Here is a 24,761-nt window from a genome sequence, read left to right as displayed (position 1 = left end):
TCCTGAGTCAGAATCTGCCTTCTCTAAATCTCGGGTCCCTCTGCTTTTTAAGAAGAAGCATTTCGAACGGGGGGGGGGGGGGGGGTGGGGGGAGGAGACATGGTGAATAAAGGCTCTCACTTCTGATCAATCACTCCTCGCCGATTTAGCATTTCGGTTTCATACGAGAAACCTCATTGGCTATGCAAGCTTTCTCGTTAGTTCTGGTTTTCCATTCAAAATGTTCGGGGTTGGGGGGGGGGGAGGTCAGGGACGATCAGGGATGATTGGGGAGGATCTCTGAAGACCATCATCCCAAAGCAGGGGTGAACCACGGTGCACCAAAGGACAGGGCATCGTTTGTCTCTTACCACAACCCTGATGCTGCTCTCCTTTCAGATGGACGTGAGCACTTAACATTAGTGTCTTTTGACCCTGAATTGGACACATTGGCTGTAAGACTCTCCCACCTCTAGAAATGTCAGAGTTTTGGGGACAAAAACTCTGTTAAAGCTGCTTTTGTGTATCAAGGCCACCTGGCTGGAGGGGGGGGGGGGGCTCCAGCAGGCTCAACCTTCTGATGCCAACATTTCCGGGTCGCTGTGGCTCCTCTCCTTTGGTTACAGAAATTCTGTACAGTTTTCCCTGCTGGTTCTAAAACCAGATAGCATGGAGGGGCAGCCTCGGGGCCAGTGACCTCCTCCAGCGGCGTTCGGAGAGGGGAGTTGGTGCTGTTTCATCGTGAGACTCGGAGCAGAGTGTCACGTGCCCCCATGGGCCGACATCGGCTGAAGATGTCTGACTTCTTGCAGACAGTTGCGTAGCTGTTTTGGGGCTCATTCCAGTGTGAGTAAGAGGGCTCGTGGTTCAACGTGGCACTCCTGAGAAATCGTACCGGGGCGATTTGTCCTTTTAAGACAAAATTGTCGACACTATGAACAAGCATTGCGATTGACTTTTCTCTTGTGATTTTTTTAACCCTTTCCACAGTTTCTGATTATTGTTTAAAATAAATATTTTTTTTCTCAGTACAGGCTTTCCACCAAGAGTATCTGAGATGCCATCTTGGATACATGTGGAACCCTTTGGGTAGTGTGTTGGGTTCCTGGTTAAGCAAAATCATTTATGTCTTTGGTACTCATATATTGTAGCATGAAGGGAAAGTAGCAGTTCTCTCTCTCTGTTTTTATTTCCCCAAAGTATTTCATTTGAACACCTGAAGAAGTGTCCAGGCTGTGGGGAGAGGGGGTGGATTTGCAGTGTTTGAAAGTCGTAGCAGATAGAGTCTCTAATGCGAGTGTGCCCGTGGGTAACGGGTGTGTGTGTGGATTGGAGTTGGAGTTGAGACTGAGATGACTTGTCAGAACAAGAGGCACATGGTCAAGGAAGATTTGAGGTCAGGTGGCCGTATGCATTTGATCTTCCTTCCTTGTGTAAGAGCCTGTACACTGAAGACCCCCCCCCCCCCCCCCCCGCCCCATATGCATGTGACCAACACCCACACCTCGTTACTGACCGCTTAGAGGTTTCTTGGTCAGTCACTTCACCACAGACAAAAGTGGGGGTTGGGTCCTGAAAATGCACGAATTCTTGTATGTCAGCCCCCCCCCTCCCCCCTCAGACACCAGTAGCCATGATGCGGCCATGGGGCCTGAGCTGACCTGAGCGTGTCCCGGTCGCTGTGATGGGAAGCTGTCCTGTGTTCGTTTGGTGTCGTGGAGGGCTGTGGCTGTTAAGCATGGGGGCCAAGTGTAGACATGTTCTTACTGGGGGGGGGGCGGTAATTGGGGCTGGAGGTTACCTCCCCCGACTGTCCAAGCATGAGGCCGCCCAATCATGTTTTCCCCTGTTTTACTATGAAAATGAAGTGAGGAGAATTGAAGCTGCATGAAGTGTCCGGTTGTAAATGACGTATCTCCTTCCACACGCATCACCCTAGATTAGGCCGCTTCATCTGCCAAGGGGCGATTTCACCACTGGGGTTTTAGTCGTTCGTTCGGTTTTATTTCATTAATCTTTAAAAATCAGAATCTCCCAGTTTACCACTTTTAAGTGCCGCCTGGGCTAAAATTAGATGAGTTAGTGCTGTATTGACAGTTGATCCATGACAAGTCACACTTTTTTTTTTTTTTTTTTTTAAACTGGGTGAACTGTACTGCCGACCAACCTGGACATGAGCAATAAAGAAAGTCTTCAAAAAGATTCATTTGTGTGACCTGCTGAGTTTTTCCTTGCTGGTGTGATTTTCATCCATCATTTCCTAAAACCACTTATCCTATTTCACAGTCACCAGGGTCCAGAGCCGATCCCAGAGAAGACGGGCGCAAGGCAGGGAACAACCCCGGCTGGGGCACCAACCCAAAGCAGGGCACACTCTCACACCTATGGGCAATTGGGTAACATCAATTAACCTCCGCATGTTTTTGGACGGGGGGGGGGGGGCATACAGGGTCATAGCAGAGACTCGAACCCTGGTCCCAGAGGTGTGAGGCCACAGTACTAACCACACCACCATGCCTCTTGTTTCTGTATTAAAAAAATTTGGAATTTCTTTCCCTGATTTTCCCCACATGAATTTTGAATCAGGTTCTCTCCTTAATTATAATACACAAAGTAAACGGCACAGTTTGAGCCAGAATAACGTGGGTTGGGGGTGGGGTGTGTGGTCACTAAGTATGTTACCCGCCACCCCTCGGTTCAGGCCTGGTGGATGATGGAGAAACACTCTTCTTTGATTAGTCACGAGTGCGGCGCTGCCCTCAAACGCAGCCGCTGAGAGGGGCCGTGATCATGTGACCGTGATCATGTGACCCAGCTCAGTGGCAGCTGTGACAACGCTAAAGTGTAAATAAGTGTTTCACCTGGTGATAGGGGTGTCTGACCAGGTGACATTCATAATGTAACAGTGTATTTTAGGTGGAGTTGATTAAAGTAAGTACTATTCTCCTTTATATTGATTTCACAGTTTTGGTTAGTTCAAAAAAAGCAAGAAAATGCACCCAAACTGTTTCATTTTTAATCTTTCTGGAAAAAAAAGAACCATTCTCAGCCAAAAACAATCCCAGTAAGACAGCTTGAACAGCAAAAGGCCTGTCTGATGATTCACGTTGGACAAACTGCTAAATGATAACTCCCCACAAAAGGGCCAGTTTACAAGCGAATGGCACCTGTGTCGCTGCTTAAATAACCAATAAACCGCTCCAGCCCACAATTTACCCAGAATTACGTCCAGAGTTACGAGTGACACAGGAAGACTAATGATCAGTGTTCCTGGCCAGAAGCTGACGAAGACGCATTTGGGGGCGAAGGTGTGTGAGAAGCGGCCTCGTTACCCCACAGTCCTTCTGCTCCACGTTGCTATTAGCAAACACCTGTGGCCTCCATCAGCGCTTATGAGAAGTGGATAGGGAATAGGTAACAAGAGCCCCCTCCATAGAGCCCCCACCACTCAGGGCTACATGAATTGTAATGAACACCCATGTGTGATAAATCTCTCTGTGATAAATCTGAAGATCAGGCTCCTCCCCATCCGTCCACACAAGAAGACCTCTGCAGCGAGCGGGGGCACCCTCACGGGATGCCGTCGCATCTGAGCCAGTGATCTGAACACGCCGGCAGTTCTGCACCCTGATTGGATAGTTCATTGGTTCCGGAATGCGGACCAGTAAGCGTGTGATGGGATGTGGTGCCAGGAGGCGGCCTGGTCCAGAAATGCAGCTGGATGGGATGTGGTGCTGGGAGACGGCCTGGTCCAGAAATGTAGCTGGAAGCATTCCAGGTGCTGCAGGTCCAAGTTTGGCCCAGTTTGCCACTGGCAGCAGAGCAGGCATGGGCTCAAGTACTGCAGCTGGTCACATGGTACCAGAACCATTACCATAGTTTGACTGACGGACAGCACCACCAACCCACAGAGGGTGGGGCGGGCAGGAGGCCACATCCTCTGACCAGCAATAAACCTCCAATCCACTCAAACAAAAGGCTTTTATTTATAATGATGGAATATTGCCTGTCTTTGGGGGGGGGGTGGCTGGAGAAGCCAGGAAGATTATTAAGGCACTTCATCACTGGCCTTCAGAACAATCCGGAAAACATGGGCCGCTACTGGAAAGTCATGGGGAACCACAGCAAATATCCAACACAGGAAGTGTCCAGATATAGGAAATTCCTCAAACCCCTGTACAGCACAAGCAAACACACACGACACACGAAATGCCCTGCTTTGCGTTGGTGCCCACGACACACATGGTCTTACACACTGGTCCTGAACCTAGCTGTGCAAAGGCCAGCAGACTGAAAACTACAGACATGGGACCTGTTGAGGTTTGCTCTCGACATCCTCACATACTTTCTAAAAAAGCAGTATTGCAGGCCTTAAACTGGGGGCCAAACGTTGACCATGTGAGGGATTTAACACCAAACACAAAAATGCTCTTTAAAAAAACGATGGATTCTGACAGCGCTTTCAGTAGACAGGAAGTGACTGGGAATCTGGACTGAATCTGGATTTAGACTGTGTAACTGACCCCCCCCCCCCAAAAACTGCATGCACGCACACACGCACACACACACACACACACACACACACGCACGCACGCACGCACGCGCACGCACGCACGCACGCGCACACACACACGCACACACACACACACGGTTCATCCCCGTCATGCACAGTGACTCTCCTTTGGTATACAACAGCTCTAGTGCATCTTTGCTCAGTGAAGCTGTGAGAAGCAGGACCTTAATCAAGCACGACATGTACCAAATCCACCAAGGGTATAACAGCATGTCCCCCGCTGGGACTTAATGCCTCAGGCCCATTCCAGCCTTGCAGTCACCACAGCTCTTCTTAATCCCTCATCTCCATGGTCCCCCAGGGACACCACCCTCCCCCTCCTGAGAATGGGATGCAGCCAGCACCCCCATCAAGAATACCTCCCCCCCTACTGACCAATAAAAAGATGATAAAATTAACAAGTCAGGACAAAAACACAAATCCACTCCCTCGCAGCTGTTCGTGAAATGCCAGCAGTCTGCATGCACATACATCTTTGGGCCCGACTGTTCCGGGAGGGATGCAAACCGTAGCCGGCCAGTGCCATGCGCGACCGCTGGAAACACGCCGGTCACTCGCTCTTCTGGCGGGTGCCCGTGCCGTTGCGTTCAAGGCCCTCGAGTGCCAGGCGGCGGGGGCCCCAGCGGCGGAGCAGGGCGCCCGGGAGCAGAGCCACACAGGCCAGAGCGAGCAGCTGCAGCGCCGTGGTCCAGGTGAAGATGTGGTCCAGAGAGGAGATCTCGGAGAGGATAGAACCTGTGCGTACACAGATGAAGTTGTAGGGGAGAAGACCTGTGGGGGGCAGGAGGGGGTATAAGTTGAGGGACTCTACACAGGACCAAAAGGCTGCTTTAGAGCATATGGATAAGTCATCAAGTCATTGCAGTGCATACACTGCCCTCTGCTGGCTGGAGGGCATAGCAAACCAGATCCAGAAGAAAACTGGGATTGATCTCTGACCAAAGACATCAATATTCATCAAAACACATTAAAAATCAAAACATAGCACCAGGGGGCTGTATCAGGAAGCAGGATTTCTTGCTTAACTGGATAACTTGACAGATTTACGGTACCCCAGTTTAAATGGACTTTATCTTTGTTCACTTAGCCCAGACTACACTACCAAACGTTTTTCCACACACTGAGATTTTCTACATTTGCTCACTTGGCATTTACTAAAAATACACTCAATATTCTTTGCTAAAAATTAATTTGCAGTATGTTTACCATTTGAGTATCTTTATTAGCAAGAAAATGTCATACCTTTGATTTATCAAAGTAATCTGTTATAACAGCAGAGAAAATTCAAGGCATTCTTTTGGGGACATTAAATACTGCTCTATTTCATGGGATGAAACAAGATGACTCTGCCATCACCACACAACCAGTTAATAGGATGTCAGACATGCAGTTACATAACCTTTCCATGTTACAAAGCACACTTGTTTTATTTGACTTATCTTTTCATTTAAAGTTGTTTTCTCAACTTTCCAATGCTTAACAAGAAAAAAAATCTGCAGTTTCTGAAATAAACGGAAAAGTGATAAAAACTTGCGGTGTTCACAAATGTTTGACCAGTTGTGTACCTTAAATCTGACGAGTTATCCGACTAAGCAAGTAATCCTGCTCCGTCATAGAGGTTCCAGCAAAGGGCGAATGTGCTTGGGGTTCATTAGGGTGAGAAGGAGACAAATCGGGGAAAGGCTCCTGTGACCCGTCTGTGTCGTCATGCTACACTCACCAATGAAGATGGAGAGAATGAACAAGCCAATAGGAATGTTGAGGACCGGGATGCTACACTCACCGATGAAGACGGAGAGAATGAACAAGCCAATAGGAATGTTGAGGACCGGGGATGCCATATTGAGGAACCAATTGGGAGTCATGGGGAAAAACCTTAGGAAAAGCAGGAAAAAGAGCAAGCTGCTCCGGTTCTCCTCCACCTCGAAACAGAAACGACGTATTTACATCATGAATTATAATTCCATTTAAAAAAAAAAAACCTTAAAATATATTTTACAGCTGTTCCATTTACAGGGACTTTTCTATCTTCAGTTCATTCAGATAGACACCTCACCCAGGGGTTCATTATCCTAAGCCCTACAACGTCATTCATAAATATTTCACAGGAAAGAATTAAGGATACATGAGACACTAAGCTGCTGCAATACTGCCGCCCAGTGGGCAAACCTGGTACAGCAGTTCCAAGTCCAAACAACTATTAAACTGAAAACGGAAAGGTACATAAACACACTGCACCCAGCAGACACTGAGAGCACTGTGCTCTGACCAACCTTGGCCTGCAGTAGGGCCACCTTGTCCGGGAACAGCCGTACGACGTGACGCCTCCCAAAGACACGGGACAGGAGGAAGCAGAGTGCGGAGCCGAAGGTGGTGAGCACACACGCCAGGAGGAGGCCCTCCCATGGTCCGAACAGAGCCCCCGCCAGGATATTCTGGGGGCAGCATGGTTACCATGACGACGGATGCTCCTGAGCACTCACACCAATCACACTAAAGCAATGACCCTCTGCGGTTTACACACATTTCAAATGTAGTATATTCTAAACAACTGCCGCTCGATTAAAAAATATATATAAAGACACTCCCTGGGTTACGATGCTCCATGTTACGATAGATAAATGCTTTTTCACTTTTAGTACATTATTCAATAAATTACACAAAATATTCAACAGCTTTATTAGAAAATAGGCTTTGTGTTAATGCTTTTCCCCAATTGTAGGATAATGTAAGTGTTCCAAGCATGTTTAAGGTCGGCTAGGCTAGGCTATGATGTTAGGTTAGGTTAGGTGTCCTGTATTATAATGCATTTTCACCTTATGACAGGTTTATCGGAACCTAACCCCATCGTAACCTGGGGAGATGCTGTATATGCATATAACAGCACATCTAAGTGATTTGTGTTAATTTTTGTGCAATGTTTTTTTTATACCTGAGGATATGTGGTGCTACTTTAAAATCAACATTTCATACTCAGGTTAATTGAGAACGCACCGCAGAGCACATCGTGATGTTTCTGTACATCAGTCTGACGGTTCACAGTTAAAACGTAATAAGACCACAGTGGAATCTTTATCTCCTGGCGACGCAGGCTGTGTATTTATATCAGGATGGGCACACACCCCTAGATACTGGAGGAAAACGAAGTCTGAGGTTTAGAAACATTTTGTGCTCCTTAGCCAGTAGGCCGCCTGCTGGGCACTCCAGGGGGTGCGGGGCACCACAGACACTCACCAGGAAGGAGGAGCCGGGGATGGCGAAGGCCTGCTTGTAGAGGTAGGCGCTGCAGAAGAGCAGCCACACATAGCCGGCGTGCTCCGTCCGGTAGAACCGTAGGAGGCCTGCCTGCACCCGCAGCTCATCCAAGTCTGAGGGGAACCGCAGGCTGTGGGAATGCGGGGTGGGGCAGGGTCGGGGAGGGGGAGCGAGGCCGGCGTTAGTCACTATGCAACAGTGTTAAATTGCATAAAAGGTGTAGGGATGTAAGTTGCTAAGCAACAAAAGAAATTTCTAGTCATATAATTGGTGTCAAAGTACAGATGGAAAGCTGGCATTAAGATGGGTATATTTCTGCTTTGCACAGCTGCAGCAGATTCAAAATAAATGTGTAAAAAGCCACAAGAAAAATATTTAATTCTTATGTTCTTAATGATTTTGAATCACTTTCTCAAAAAGATTTTAGGTGATGCTGCTGCTTAATATGTGTGAGAATAATTATTGTAAGAAATTACAAGCTGAATTTATGGTTTTAACCTGATTAGATTCAGTCTCCCCATTAAAAGCAGACAGACGGGAGCAATGTTCCTAAACCTGGCAGGGCAGGCGAGTACGATTATGGGATCTCACTCTATGTGATTCTACTCCTGTCCAGCAGATGGCAGGCTAACTTCAGGGCTGCTTCACGGTTAACATGAAGCGTCAATCACAGCACAGTTTAATCCCGGGGAGGGAACTAGGGAATTTGGTGGAAAGAATGTCAAAGCCAGGTAGTGAGAGATGGCAAATTGTCATGGTCAATTCAACCAGGGAAAAAAATAAATAAAATAAATCGGTACAGTTGAGTTTCTCCTGGATCCAGGCTGCAATTTGGAAATTCCAGACACCCAGAGTTTCAACAACAGCAGTGACTAAACTATACATGACTTCAGTCAATCAACACAACCCCTACCCATGCTGTGTCCTACAGAGTGTCCTTCTCCCTCACCTACAAAGCAGAGCGACAGAGCACCCCGCGCCCCCGAGATGGTCAGTGAGGTCCATCACAATATAATCCTTCAGGATAACTCCAACAATCTAATTTCCCGAAACTGTTCCTCGTATGCACAGTAAACCCAACCCAAAAAAGCAACAAGCTTGCAACGTTTTCATTTGGGCAGTTTGAACAGACACCCGTCGCCGAGGTGGCCCACTTGAGCTTGGTTTGGGGATGACAGGAAGAAGGGCATGCTGGGAAGTAACCGCACCACTTCCTCATTAGCAGGACGGAACCCTAATACCCAGTAGCAGGGATAAGGCTACAAAGCTTCAGCCTCTCCCCACGAGGCTGAATTGCTCCATGTGGTCTGACACGCAGAAGCTAAGCAAGCAAAGCACACGGATCTAGACCATAACCCTTAAGCTAGTAAATAAATATTACAGAACCATAACTTTCATTTAGCTTGAATTTTACTGCTTTATTACAGAGGAATCCAAGGCGTGGAGAGGTTTTCCAAAAGCCCTCAGAGGGAAAAACGTATTTCATTTGGTGGCATTTTTATTCAGCATGGATTTTTTTTTTTGTGTGTCGAGACAGCAGTGAAATTGACAGTCACTCTGCGCCTTAGTCAGGCTCACAGGAACAACAAAGGCTGTGTGTGCGAGAGAGAGAGAGAGAGAGAGAGGAGAGAGAGGAGAGAGAGAGAGAGAGAGAGCCATACACCACAGCTTCTTAGCTGGGCTCCGGATTTTCTGCTCTCTTGCTGGAGAAGATGTCGACTCGCGGCTCCTCGTTAAACTGTAATCCGATAAACGTCACATTCTAAAAAGCCCAGCTCTCGGGCCGGCGATGACGACACCAGGGAAAACACTCCCGTTCAGTCATAAAAGTAAATACTCCAGGAGGCCCTGCAAAAGGCCAGGCTAACCTGTCTCCTGAAAAGTGCCACTTAACAGGAAACTGCAGAGAAAATAAAATAAAAAAAAAAAACAAGTGCTGTGCATTCAGGTGAAACCTAAAGTGTGTCACACATACACAGACCCAATGCAACATAAACATCAGGCGTTCGATTCCAGTAGAGCTGCGTTTCCTGACCTCCATGTTTGGTGCCCTGCTCCTGGGGACCTCGCACCAGTGCCGATCCTGCAATCCATCCCTCCGAAATGATAACAAGAGGCCACACAACCACGAGGCAGGAAAATTGTACACTGATCTGCTACACTTTCTGCAATATGACAAGATCCGTGATGGGGAATATAATCGTGTCTATATAAATTATTTCTTGGAAGCCTCCCCGCGTCTGTAAACAGAGAGCATTTGGCTGCAGCCCCAGAACATCTCAAAGTATCCCTTCGCTGCTTCCTGCTATACTAAGCATATATTTCTTCTTTTGGCACTGGTGGGGGACTGACTTACAAAAGGAAATGTATATTATATAGCTCCCTCCCCATCATAGCTGCCCCAAAACAAAAGAATGGCATCATAAACACACATAACTGTTATGCAGGAAACATGCAGGCTGTCAACCATGCTGGCTGTCATAACTAAACCTTAACAGGATATATGTTTGCAAAAACAAGAAAGTCAGACATTACTTTGTTTTACTGTGCAAGCTCACTGTCAAATGTTTATTGTTGCAATGCCAATCCTTGGAGCATGCTATATATGTTGCACTACGAGATCGAAAATCGCAGACAGAAGCAAACAATGGGAGCTGAGAAAGAAGACGGAACCTGAAGCTGCACCGAAATATTTTATTGTACAGTATGTCGCATATCTGCTAGATGCTAGATCACAACTGTAGCTATCCCTCATATATACATTACCATATGCATAGTGCATTAACTAGTTAGATATCGACAGTGGGTCGTTACACGGCTGATGATGCTGCCCACTCTCCTGCATCTGTTTCACTAAGCGACACACCCAATTCGTCCTACTATGTCTGCTTTCAGGCCTCAGTGTATATTATTTACTACGGATGTCGGACGTAAATGCAATAGGATGTTATGCAATAGCACGCAAGTCGACGGGCACCTGTATGTGTGTGTGTGTTATATACACACATCAGACGACCCAGCACCCAAAAAGCCTTACTATAATGGGTCTGACCCCAACAGAGACATCTGGCAGCCATGACCATCTGGGCATAGGTACAGATCTCCAAATTAATGAGCTGCACACCGCCCACGGAAAATAAATCATAGAAATTAATATACACTATATGGACAAAATTATTGGGACGTGCATAAAGACATTTTGGACAACTGTATGCTTCCAACTTTGTAGAAAGAGTTTGGGGAAGGCCCTTTCTGTTCCAGCATGACTGCGCCCCAGTGCACAAAGCAAGGTCCATAATTACATAGTAGGGTGAGTTTGGTGTGGAAGAACTTGACTGGCCTGCACAGAGCCCAGATCTCAACCCCATCAAACATCTTTGGAAGAACTATAATAGAGATTCCAAGCAAGGCCTTTAGGTCCAGTATCAGTGCCTGACCTCATAAATGCTTTTCTGGATGAATGGGCAAATATTCCCCACAGACACACTCCAAAATCTTGTGGGAAGCCTCCCCAGAAGAGTGGCAGCTGTTATAGCTGCAAAGGGGGACCAACTCCATACTGATGCCTATGGATTTAGGATCGGATGTCATAGAAGTTCCTGTAGGTGTAATGGCCAAGTGTCCCAATATGTTTGTCCATATAGTGTATCATTAAGGACAGTTATTAAGGGCAGTGGTGGCTTGATGGTTAGGGTAGCGCACTTGTAATTGAAAGATTGCAGGTTCGAATCCCCCACCAGCAAGTCACCACTGAGGTACCCTGAGCAAGGTACCGTCCCCAAGCACTGCTCCCCGGGTGCTGAATTAGCTGCCCCCTGCTATGTCACGAAAGTCACATATGGGTCAAATGCAGAGGACACATTTCGTTGTTGCGCACTGTGTGCTGTGGTGTGTTGACAATGACCACTGATCACTAAATTCTAATTCTATTTGTTTGCATTTGGGGTAGATTCAAATACCAGAAAGAGAGAGAGAGAAATAAAATATCTGCATACAATTCACACTTAATACACCAAGTGCCAATCAGAAACATGTGGAACGCCCTTATGTGGAACACTCTGGCAGGAGATAACCGCACTGCCACATCACTATGAACCTTGACCTGTCCCAAAGGGCAGCTGGCTGAATTCACTCAGGGAAGGAGTTGGCAACAATCTACCATTTTAAAATAAAAGCAACGCTAAGATACGAAAGCAAACATCAGGATGGATTCATTAGGGCAAAGTTTGCGTCTGCATTTAATGACGGCCCCACACAAAAACAGATAAGCTCAACTCATATTTAAATACTTTCTAGATAATTTTAATTAGAAATGTGTAAGAAAAAAGTTTAAAACAATCATTAACTAGATTAATATTCTGACTAAACGTCTTGAGTCATATCAGATCGATTGTAAAATAACACCATACTGCCTCCTGTCGATATTAGGAGGACAGTAATGCTTTAAGCTGGCGCCTGTTAGGGTCATCGGCGAAAACGCCACTCCAATGGATGACGTCTTAAGGATGCTCTTCCCAAACCACGCCCTCCTAGAGCACACTCCCCAGAGCACCGCCCCTTAGCTCACGCTCTTCACAAGCCACGCCCATTCGCCATTCTTCCGTTTCCTTCTCACAGCCGGAGGTCTTAAGTACTGTGACACGTACCTTAACAAAAAATGTACCAACGCACATGGTACATTAGCCAATAAGGACGCGACTAGTATTTGCTTAATGTTTTTGGGCAACAATATCAGTTTCATAAAATTACTTAGTAAAAAAAATATGAACTACACATATTTACGTAATACCAAGTTGACCAATGCATCTACAATACATTATACACGCAGGTATATACATAGTTACACACTCAGTTTGAAATAATCTAACTATACACCAAATAGAAGCTAGTCAGGTGGGATTCGTCACTCAGAAATTCATATATAATTGCCTGTATCTACCTGTATTCTTCGGGTTCTACGTCTTTCTCCGTTTGCCCGGGCACTTCTGCCTCATTTGCCCCTGGAAGGTGTCTTGGTGCCGGTGGAAGAAACTTAGACAGGAGATAAAGATAAAAAGTAGCCGCCGCGACCACAGCAACTAAACCAAAAACGGAGCGCATGGTCCCCGTTCCCAAATGCAAACGGGGGGCTGGCGCCCGGTGGCCAAAACACTGTCGTTATTTCGTTGGTGTGCGGGCGGAACTAATGTAACAAGGACGCAGAGCGAGCGGACAGAAATAAGTGCTGGACTGAAACCGGCCAACTGGTTTCACGCCAAGCGCATCTGCAGTATCTCCTTCTAATAATGTTACGCTTAAGTTTGTAAGGTTTATATTTTATCGTTTGCATTCATTTTTTGGGAGGGGCTAATAGGGAGTTTGTTAATGCTTTACAGATATAAACAGTATTTGTACATTTATACCGGCAAAACATTTTATTTGTTTTAGAAACTGGATTAAATTTTCCGGATTGAAATACGATAAGACCATATTGATCACACACCGGTGAAATTTACTTGCTACAACAGTTTGAAGATAAAGAGAAATACAGCAGTGGGAGAAAAACAAATCAGAAGATATTATACAACAGCTAGTAAAAAAAATCTCAGGAGCCAGACATTTAGAAACTAAAGTAATGCATCAGATACTAAATTACATTTCATGTTTATTTCACTATACGTTATCATAATGTGGCAGAATTGTTTCTGTCATGGTTATGCCATTATCCTTTAAGAAACTTGGCTTTTTTAAGGGACGGCATACTAGTCACAGGATGCACGCACGTTGCGGGCAATTTTGTGACGCCAGCTAATCTACTGCATGTCTTTGGACTGTGAGAGCAAATCGGAGTACCAGAAGGTTCTATACACGGGGTTGCCAACTCACGCGTTCAGACTGTCACTCTCACGAAAGAAATCTTAGGACAAATCTATATTATTCCATTATAAACATAAAACTAGCTACATCAAAAGTATTGGGGTAGTTTGCAAACCCTACAGACTATTTATAAGGTAATATAACTCAAACATACATGAAATGTGTGTGCAGACTTCTCTCGAATTGAAAATCTCACGCCAGCCAGCTGACTTAAGTTGACAACCCTGCATACATGTCATCTTAATTGCAGTGAAAACGGGGAATTGGGTGGCGGAAACTCGCACATTTCGGTGAAAACTAAGTCACCAAAAGACTCCTTATGTGCACATCAATTACTTTTGTTATTATTACTACTACTATAAAATAACGCGTTCAGGTAAACAGACTCGCCGACACACCTTACAAAACGCGTAACTTTCGACTAGTTTTGATTTCTCGATACGGCAAGATCCCAGCAATGACAGAAAACCATGAATCTTACGGGTAAAACGTGAGACTTCACGCGCATGTTTCCTGATTGCAAATGCCATTGGTGGTTAGTACTTTAAAAAAAAGTTTAATTTCCACATCTTACCACCAGGGGTCCGCATTGCATCACTTGAAACAAATACGTATCTGGCAAGTAAAATAAAAATAATAAAAAAAAACGACCTGCACATTAAAGACTTCTCGGTATACACATACACATACATAATGCTTTTGTGGTTGTTTTAACAATTATTTAAAAATAAATTGAACAGTATATATTGGGGGGGGGGGGGGTTTACGTGACATATATTATACATGATCTTGCTAAAAATGAATAGTCCTTCCCTCCCTAACCTGAACAATTAGTATGAGCGATGGTGGTTAAACTGAGCGTCACGTGTAAGATGATTGAGAAAATCGTTGTGGTGGTCAAGTCACAAGAAGTAGGGTAGGGGAGCGGATGGTAAGGGAATGAAGTAGTTATAGGTGAAGTAGATGGTGGAGAAATCAAGGATGCAGGAGAGCTGATGGCAGAGAGGGTATGGAGGGAGTGGAGCTGGTGGTGGAAGGGAGGATAAAGAGGAGAGAGAGGTGGGGGGAAGACAAGGAAAATGGTGGGGCTGAAGGTGGGGAAGTGAAGTAAGACGGCTCTGAGCTGGAAGCATGGGGAAAAAAGATGATAACGATAAGTGCTGCTTCCTGATTGACGGGGAGGCGTTGGTATGGAGAAGTGCAAGGCTGCCGTCAACATCATTCCTACTGTATCACTTTGAGTGCATTTAAAAGCATGAATAGGGACAGAGATGTTCTTACGTATGACGCAACTCCTCCTTTAGACTATAATCGCTGTAAGCGTTAGATTCCTTGAATCTGTGGTATATGGTACTGCGTGGTGAAGGGGCGGTATTAATTGGGCCATTCATATACCCAGCGGGATGTTGGGAGAATGAGGCAGCTTCCCGTCTGCTTTTATCTGACAGGAAGTGTTTGTGTTCTTGGTTTAGTCGTTCGTGTATAATAGGACTGATGCCTGACCTCACAGATAGAAGGGGATGCAAAATTATGGTTGCACCTTTGTTGCAGTCGACCTTTCCCCGAGCGCGCTCAGCACAGACCTCGAGTCCTCCCTTGAACCCGCAGACGGCATCTGCGCACTGGACTCTGATCGTCCTGGAGATGCTCATTATCTCGGAGCATTTAAGGGCACAAGCTGTTCCCTCCTGGTTGTGGGTTTAATCTTTAATGAGGAAGAGTGCAGAGCGAGAGCGCACTTCATCATCAAAGATGGGGATTCATCAAGAGGCTGCCGCCAGCTCCCCGCAGAAGCCCGTGCTGCGGAGGGGGATGTGCCGCTACGGCTCAATTGGTCTTTCCGTTATTTCTCACTAACCAGGTGGTGTCCAGCGGTTGTTAAAGGAATGCACCATGTCTGGCCAGATTGGGAGAGTAGCTTAGCCTACAGCTTATGTGATCCCATACTATGCTCATGATTCCTGACCTTGCAGTGCATCTCTTTGGAAAATACACCCTCAAAGGCCCTCAAAGAAGAGTATGTTGACTTAGGATGGGATGCTGGTACTGAGGTACTGGGTGGTAGTGGGTGTATGATGCATACAAGCTGGAATACTCCTTTCTGCTCTTTCAACCACCTCCACCCTGAAATAATGAAATTTGAGATGTGTGGGATGGGAAAGGTGGGGACACATACAGCCCCACCCACGGTTCCTGTCCCTGTCCTTCATGTCACTCCCTGCTGAGCTCAACACACCAACAGATCTCATGGGACCCTCTCCGCACATTTAAGCAGCTGTGTCTCCGTCGTTACGGCAGACACAAAAATAAAAATAAACGGATGTACATTTCGTCAGTGGAAAAAGATTCTACCCAGCTACCGCCAGAATTATTTTCTTCTTGGGCTTCCAGGAGCCCTTACGTCAAACCCTACCACAGCGCTCACTGTCAACATCTTTATGTGTCAACGCTAATGCGCCTGTGGCATATTCCGAAGGGTGCACACCACATAGTCCGCTGTTAACGTGTAAGCTGTTACTTGACTGAAATAAAAAGGCAGCCAGTGTGCCAGTTTGCTACATGTTTACTTGTTGGCGCATCAACTAGAATGAAGACGTCTCAAATTCTTGGTAATACGATACAAATTAAGAGTGAAATCCCAGCTGTTCTTCACCAGCAGCTCTTGTTCTTCCATCATTAGCAGTTTAGCTGCTGATCTCAGGTGAAGGAAGGAGGGGAAACAAAACAGAGAGAGAGAGAGAGAGAGAGAGAGCATAAGCTACAATAAACAACGTGATACTCCTGAAGGCGGCTGCACCGTGGAATTCTGGGTGATGAAAGCGTTCACATGAGAGATAAGGGCTCATCGGCAGAGGCGACAACGAGGAGGGGGTGGTGGGGGAGATTTCTGGCTGGATAAAAAAACTAATGCACTCCGAGGGCTACATCCGAGCTGTGAGGAGCCGGAGAGATTTGCAGAAACCTCTCCCCCATTGCCGTGCCAGGCGTGGGGGGGGTGAGGGGGGGGGGTGTGTGGAGAGGTACGGACTACGCTGTGTTCATTTGTGCATCTCCTTTGTGTGGTTCATTTATGTTGTCGCTTGTCCCAGTTGTAGTCCACCACTAACACTGGACCACGTCCTTCACTGATGTTGGGAGATGGCTGCCTGTTCATCCTACGTGATAAACATGAAGTAATTGGTCTCCTGGGAAGATGGAGGACCTCCCCCTCCCCCCAAAGGATGTTGTTGTACAAAAATGGGTCTGCCCGAACATGACAAGTGGGAGTGTGTACCGAGCAAAGCAAAAGCCTGCATCCCCAAGGAGACAGGAAGTATATCCCCCTTTTATGGAGCTGCTTGATTGTAGCACATCTGATGGGTGCAGTGGCCTTATAGGAGAAAAAGAGCCTGTGACATGCTCTGATATGTCCTTGTCCACATGGCTGAAGTAGACCTGATGTCAAAAATGAGGCCAAGACTATAGCATCTTCCTATCAGGTCCTTATAGGTGAGGCACACAAACGCGTAGCCAGATACACATGTACATGCCTCCACACACACACACACACACACACGCACACACACACACACACACACACACACGCACAGCACGTTTGTCCCATCTAAGATTTATTTTCTCTTCCAGGGGCCACAATATCTGGAACACATGTGTCAGGTCCAGAACCATCCTTTCCGGGTTTACAGCACATCAGTCACTCTGGCTTTGGGAAATTAATGTGGCCGCTTGACGCCTTCGATCTAAATCTGGCTGACTCTGCTGGATGTCAGTGTATCTGAGAGAAGGCTGTAGCTCCTGGACATCGATAGGCTGAAGCTGACATGCTGCAGCAAGAGGTCGCGTGCACAGAATAATGCGGCAACATCACTGAAAAAACGTCCTTTGACGACGACGGCCCCTTAAGACTCATCTCCATGACCCAATTTTGTGTCCCCAAGGCTAAGCGATGGATCTAATTCCATAAGGCTGCAGCGGCCTGTCAGTGATGTCCCCCGTAATCTTGTCAGTGGCGGACAGCGAGTCAAATTAGGGACTTTAGAACAGGTTTACGGAGACATCTATCCAGTCACCCTTGTGTGTGACTCCAAGTTCTGCATAACCAAAACACCACAGCCCCAGTCCAATCAAGCCTGGGTTACCTCTTCTGTTATTCTGATTCCAGGGTCCTTGGAAGATATTTAATAGAAGGACCCACTGAATGTGCATAAAAACACAGCAGGTGAGAGACATCGGTTTCTGCTAACGCTGTTGTGCTTGTAAGAGAGTTCACCCAAAGTTCATCAGTGAAAATATCCCACTGCATGAAATTGGTTTTTGCGGCTTTAAGAGGCTATTAAGTCATAAAGGATGAAGTGCTGTACACTGACACTTGAAACTGAGACTTGGGTATGTTTCCCAGAGGGTTCAGAATGGTTAATGCATCAAGGAGACTGACCAGTTTTCAACACAAGCATCCCTCATCTTGGAAAAATGTCACTTTGTGTCACATACCTGTGTCTGCCCACTGGTGATGAACCAGACAACTCTGGCCATTAATCTGCCTAACAGAGATTTCCATTCTCCAGAAAAGCAGTCCGAGAATAACCCAGGGAAACCCCCGGATGGAATCTGAAAAGACCTGTCCTTTCAGATAGAGGACATGAGCTGAAATGAGGACTTTTCCAGGAAAACAAGGCTCACAAGGAGCCCCCTGAAGAGGAGAGACCCTAAACAGGAAAAAAGAATCACTCCAGAAAGAGAGCTCACATCAAACAGCTAAAGCTGGACCTGATGGATCTTCAAGCAACATTTTAACATCGTGAAATATCGATGTCTAGATGTCCATATTGTTTTCAGTAAACACATTCTGCGCTGGACGCTGGCCAATTTGCATTTGTGATTGAGTGCAGCCTCGTGATTCACCCTGTATGAATAAAACAGCAGAGCTGTGGAGGTCCTTACTGCCAGCATCACCTCAGTGTTTCATTGGACCTCCACCTGCGTTACTGGCTGAAACCTGCCTGGACCCTCCCCCCCACCCACCTGGGCTCTGTGACACTGATGTCATCTGATCCTGCAGGAGCATCTGAATGTTTTCACTAATGACCGAAGAAATAAGTGCCGGAGACCTGCAGTGGGCGTAATTACCCTTCTCCCTTGACCACCACAAGCATCAAAGTCCCATTTCCTCCACATTAAGATATCTGTCCCCATCCAGACCCCCAGCTCTCTCAGGGGTGATGGTGTCCATCTGCTTTAGGCCCAATGGGAGAGAGTTTAACAAGCGCCCCCTCTTTGCCCAGGCTTGCCCATACATCTCCTGAAGGGAACAGCTATGGGAAGAACCTCAGCAGTGCAAACTCAGTGCGCCATGCTCAGAGGATGAATATTCGATTGGTACATCCAGGGGGTAGGCTCAGAAAGGAATGCCTAAGGTAGAAATCCCAGAATGCATCTTGTTCAGCTGAGCATAAGTGACATGAACAGTTAAACATGTTTTGTGCAGCAGACCTGGGGGTAAGCCCAACATACCGTGTCCAGATGAAGTATCATCACAGTAAAGCACGACCGGTTGAGTGTGCTTGGCGGAACGAGCTGGATTCTAATACAGTGTGCTCTTTAGAACAGGTCTGGTAGAACGTATTCAGTGAATGTACTCTGTAGAGTAGGTGCAGTGGAACCTGTCCAGTGAATGGGCTCTATAGTAGAGGATTGCGCGAGATCTGTGGGAATGGGGGAAAAAAAAAAAATATTCACATGGTAAAAGTGGGAATGGAGCTGATCTTTTCAATATTCGCGTGGGGATGGTAATAAAATGTATGGTAACACCATGCTAACACTAATGAAATTGTTTGTATAGGCTTATATATTCTTATAGGCCTGTCTGCTATATTAATTAGAAGTGCTCTCACCCCAAAACCAACAGGGGGCAGTGTACCCTGGGTTGTACAGGGCTGGTGTAAAACCAGCTGCTATATGCCCCACTGTCAAACAGGGAAAAGACATAAGCAAAGTCTTTCAATAATGTTGGGTGAATTCTAAGTTATTTTCTTTTTCAGAATAAAAATGTTTGAATAATTTGGTCTGAATAATGCAAAATAAATAGGTTTGGGGGAATTTGCCAAGTGAGTAATTTAATAATTAAGTTTAAAAGCAAATACGGACATGTTTAATTTTACACAGCACTATTGTGTTCATGAACACGGGATGGGGTAGGGATGGTTCTGGTGCACCCGGGGAATGTGAATGTGCTTTGTAGAGCAGGTCCAGTGGAACATATCCAGTGAATGTGCTCTCTAGAGTAGGTGCAGTGAATCGTGTCTAGTGAATGTGCTTTGTAGAGCAGGTCCAGTGGAACGTATCCAGTGAATGTGTTCTGCAGAGCAGGTCCAGTGGAACATGTCCAGTGAATGTGCTCTGCAGATCAGGTCCAGTGGAATATGTCCAGTGAATGCGCTCTGTAGAGTAGATCCAGCGGAACCTGTCCAGTGAATGTACTCCATAGAGCAGGCCAAGTGAAATCTGTCCAGTGAATGTGCTCTGTAGAGCAGGTGCAGTGGAACCTGTCCAGTGAATGTGTTCTGTAGAGCAGGTCCAGTGGAACATGTCCAGTAAATGTTATTACAAGGTTCTTCGACCCCACATGGAAAATGACCTTGCAGTATTTTGCTATTTGACTGGAATCGGCCTGGCTGGAGTGCGTGAAGCGCTCACCCAGCTGAAATCCTTCCCACACCTGTGTGTTTCTTTCGTGCAGACGGCTGTCTTTCATTTTATTCCTCTCCACCATTTTTTTATACCCTGCATAAAATCCTCTTCTCTTCCTCCCATCTTGGTGCCGCTTGATCCTGTTCTCTGTCCTGCCTGGATTAGGACTCACACCCCTGCTCTATATTATTGATTATAACTGGTTTTGGTCCACGTCGTAAGGTGATGCCGTCTCTGCCGTCCTTGTCGCTGCCTCACTCGTCTGTCCTGCAGCGTTTCCCACAGTTTGGCTGAAGTAGGTGAAGCAGGGAGGAGTCGGCCAGCGGCAGGTGACCTGGACAGCAATCAGGGTGACTCATGCAGCGTCTCCATCCACAGACAAAGCACAAGGTCGACTTTTTTGGCTGGCTGTTCTCCACGCAGGTCGTTCATCTAGGGGGACACTCTGTCACACTCCACCTGCATGCGCTCCTGACGCAGGGCGTATTTACTGCGCACGGGGGGGGGGGGGGGGGGCAGATTCCTGCTGGGGCCACCATGCAGGGTGCGTTACCTTGACAACTCAAGCGATGGAGGACATGAGTTTCCCGGGTAACTGAAATCTAGAACCCCTGTTTTCGAGACTCCTGTTTGAAAGATACCTCATGAAAAATACTGAGGGAGAGTGCCCAAGGTTTCTCCAAGTCATTTTTGTGGGAAACAAAATCAGGCCTGTGCCAAAATCTGTATGTTTTAAGTGAGAAAACATAATGTTGTTGTTCATGTATAGCTTTGATACGATACTAACCAGCAGGGAAGAGATGAGGGGGCAGCCACAGGTCCTCGCTCCTCACAGGCGAGCGGTAATCACAAACGGTCAATTACACAAGCCCCTCAAACGAGGGCGGAGGTTTTGCCATCCATTCAGGCATGAGGTCCGTGTCGTTCCATGAGAGGAAGCATCGCGGTGTGAGATTCTGCCACTGTTGTCCTGAGCAGGGGATTGTGGGATTTTCCGGCCATTCCTGGAAAAAACCCTGAGATCTCGCTCTTACAGGAGGCCTAACTATTCTGGCATCAGGGCTACCATCACTCTCAAACCTTATTTTCTTGTTGGGATGATGCATTAGACACATGTGCCCGGACGACTGCATTTTATGGCCTGAAATTTGTGCACGGCTGTTACGAGGCACGGCCTTTATCCTAGGCTGTGCCGCTCTTATTGATGTCGGCGATTTAATGAAGCGCTGTTAAAGCCGAACGGCCGCTCGGCCGGATTGTATTTTGTCAGCACCGGTATAAAGAATCAGAGGCTGAAATAAAGGCCCATTGAGTCCCGCGAGTGTGTCGCTGACATCCTTGAACGCTCCATGGGTAGCATAGTCCTGTAATAAAAAGAAAAAGGTGATGAATATAAATATTTCGTGATGACTTGCAACTCGAACAACAAATAGTGAGAGAAGCTGTTAAATACGGGGATAAGCAGACAGATGTTTTCTTCTTTCATTTACAGGGAACAGCAATGCATTTAATGCATAAATCCCTGCAGAGCTGCAGCTGTGTTTGCGACAGACTCCGAGGGCTGTCGTTAACCCCTCCCCCAAGTAACAGTGGCGCTCAGCGGGGGGTTAGTATCCTCACCATGGGTAGTCACTCACCTAGGGTGCTGTAGTCTCTCGACATCCCTTACGTTTAACATTTAAACTTTGACCAGGTGGCCAGATGGTGTCTGACGTAACAATCGCTGCTCAGTCTCTGGGGAAATGGCATGCTTTAGGAGGCGCTCTGTGGGACTTTGTCCAAGAATATTAAAGGCCTTTTAAATTTAACACCCACCTTTACGGTACAGGAAACAGCCGTCTCTGTAATCCACGCCTCATTCATACGCGCCATCATTCAGCAAAGTGCATCGCTGTAATAAATATGCCCAACCCACTAAATTAATTAATCTTCTGCTTTATTAATTATTTTAATAATTTGGGGACATTCATTATTAAATTAATAGCTTCAATAATCTATATGCATCCATCTATCTTCCATAGCAGATTATCTGGTGCAGGGTTTTACTGAGCTTGAAGCTCCTGCTGAGGAGGACTGGACGAAAGGCGGGCAACACGCTGGACGGGGCACCATTATGACACAGAGCGCACTCGCAGTCACTAGGGGGGACGCCACTTAACCTGAACTGCTGTCTTTGGACTATGGAAAGAAACCGTAGGTGGTTCTAGACCCTATTTATGGGGGCTTTAACTAGCCTATTTTTTATCTCAGTGCCCCTGAAGAATACTAAGTACTAAGGGACCCCCCCACCCCTGCTCATCAAGTATTTGGGGTGGCATCCTGTATTACTTCAGATTGAATGGGTCGAATCCTAGAATTTCCCCTGAAGGACACCAAAAGCACCCAGGATAATTCCACACGAAAATGGGTAAGTGAAAACACTTACAAAGGGAGGGGAATCGAACCCACAACCCTCAGGGTGTGTACCAACAGTGTTACTGGTTGTGCCACTATAATGCATTCATCATTCGCCTGCAGAAATTCTGAAGACACTCAGAAAGGGAGGGGCTTCAAACCCACAATCCTAAGGGTGTGTACCAACAGTGCTACTGGATGTGCCACTGTGATGCACTTACCATGGAATTCAGGTGTTCCATTCAGACCCACTGCCACAGGTGTATAAAATCAAGCACCCAGCCATGCAGTCAAGTTTACAAACAGTTAGTGATATTTCTTTCCTGCTAGATATTCCACAGTCAACTGTAAGTGATATTATTGCAAAGTGGACCATTTAGGAACAACAGAAACTCAGCCACGAAGTGACAGACCACGGAAAGTAACGGAGCGGGGGTCACCGAGTGCTGAGGCGCATAAAGCGTAAAAGTCGCCGAAACCGTGAGCCGGGAGCTTCATGGAATGGGCATCCATGGCTGAGCAGCTGCATGCAAGCCTCACATCACCAAGCACAATGCCAAGCATCAGATGGAGTGATCTAAAGCACACTGCCACTGGACTCTGGAGCAGTGCAAATGTGTTCTGTAGGGTGACAAATTATGCTTCCCTGACTGCATTGTGCCGACTAAAATTTGGTGGAGGATGGATAAGGGTATGGGGTTGTTTGTCAGGGGTTGGGTTAGACCCCTTAGTTCTAGTGAAGAACTTTGTGGGAACAATTTGAGGGCAGGCCTTTTCTGTTCCAGCATGACTGTGCCCCAGTACACAAAGCAAAGTCCATAAAGACATGCTTGGGTGAGTCTGGTGTAGAAAAACTTGACTGGCCCACACAGACCATGACCTCCACCCCATGGAGCACCTTTGGGATGAACTAGAACAGAGATTGTAAGCCAGGCCTTTATATCCAAAATCAGTGCCTGACCTCATTAATGGTTCCTGTAAGTGTAATGACCAGGTGGTGCAATACTTTAGTCCATATAGTGTACATGCGCAGGGCAGAAGGTATGAAAACACCCTGCATAGGATGGCAAGGCAACTGTATATTATATAATACAGTGTGTGTATATATAAGGTTCGAGTCTTCACCACGGTTCCATGTGTGTGACGTTCACATGCTCTCCCCGTGCCATCATGGGGTGTCCTCCCACAGTCTAGGTCAGGGATGGGGAACCTGATCCATGGAGGGCAGGTTTTTGGGATGGCCTCTCAATCAGCCAATAACAGAAGGTCCCCAGGACTGGAGTTGAGAACCACTGCTTTATTTATTATGTGTGAGTGTATAGTGTGTGAGTGTGTGGTGTGTGAGTGTGTGGTGTGTGAGTGTGTGGTGTGTGAGTGTATGGAGTGTATGGTGTGTGAGTGTGTGGTGTGTGAGTGTGTGGTGTGTGAGTGTGTGGTGTGTGAGTGTATGGAGTGTGTGGTGTGTGAGTGTATGGTGTGTGAGTGTGTGGTGTGTGAGTGTGTGGTGTGTGAGTGTATGGAGTGTATGGTGTGTGAGTGTGTGGTGTGTGAGTGTATGGTGTGTGAGTGTGTGGTGTGTGAGTGTGTGGTGTGTGAGTGTATGGAGTGTATGGTGTGTGAGTGTGTGGTGTGTGAGTGTGTGGTGTGTGAGTGTGTGGTGTGTGAGTGTATGGAGTGTGTGGTGTGTGAGTGTATGGTGTGTGAGTGTGTGGTGTGTGAGTGTGTGGTGTGTGAGTGTATGGAGTGTATGGTGTGTGAGTGTGTGGTGTGTGAGTGTATGGTGTGTGAGTGTGTGGTGTGTGAGTGTGTGGTGTGTGAGTGTATGGAGTGTATGGTGTGTGAGTGTGTGGTGTGTGAGTGTGTGGTGTGTGAGTGTATGGTGTGTGAGTGTGCCCTGCGATGGGTTGGTACCCGTAGCCTCTGGGATAGGTTCCGTCCCCCCCTGCAATGCTGAATAGGACAGGCGGTTTCATAAAATGGATTGATACACAGACACACACACACACACACACACACA

At 46.7% G+C, this 24,761-nt stretch overlaps 1 protein-coding gene across 1 annotated transcript; it reads right to left on the bottom strand.

Moving 5' to 3' along the window:
* Positions 1 to 2,981: 2,981 nt before the first annotated feature.
* On the bottom strand, positions 2,982 to 13,016 carry tmem41aa (transmembrane protein 41aa). The gene is made up of 5 exons (XM_023840089.2): positions 12,747 to 13,016; positions 7,787 to 7,937; positions 6,826 to 6,987; positions 6,336 to 6,474; positions 2,982 to 5,323 (listed from the first exon to the last, which is right to left on the bottom strand). Exons 1-5 carry the CDS (start codon positions 12,905 to 12,907, stop codon positions 5,103 to 5,105), a joined length of 834 nt encoding a protein of 277 aa, XP_023695857.1. The 5' UTR covers positions 12,908 to 13,016; the 3' UTR covers positions 2,982 to 5,102.
* Between the last annotated feature and the right edge of the window lie 11,745 nt (positions 13,017 to 24,761).

The sequence above is a fragment of the Paramormyrops kingsleyae genome, chromosome 16 (assembly GCF_048594095.1).
Source record: "Paramormyrops kingsleyae isolate MSU_618 chromosome 16, PKINGS_0.4, whole genome shotgun sequence".
NCBI classification, from domain to species: Eukaryota; Metazoa; Chordata; class Actinopteri; order Osteoglossiformes; family Mormyridae; genus Paramormyrops; species Paramormyrops kingsleyae.
The sequence above is the reverse complement of the archived record's forward strand: the minus strand, read 5'-3'. Positions and strand labels throughout refer to the sequence as shown.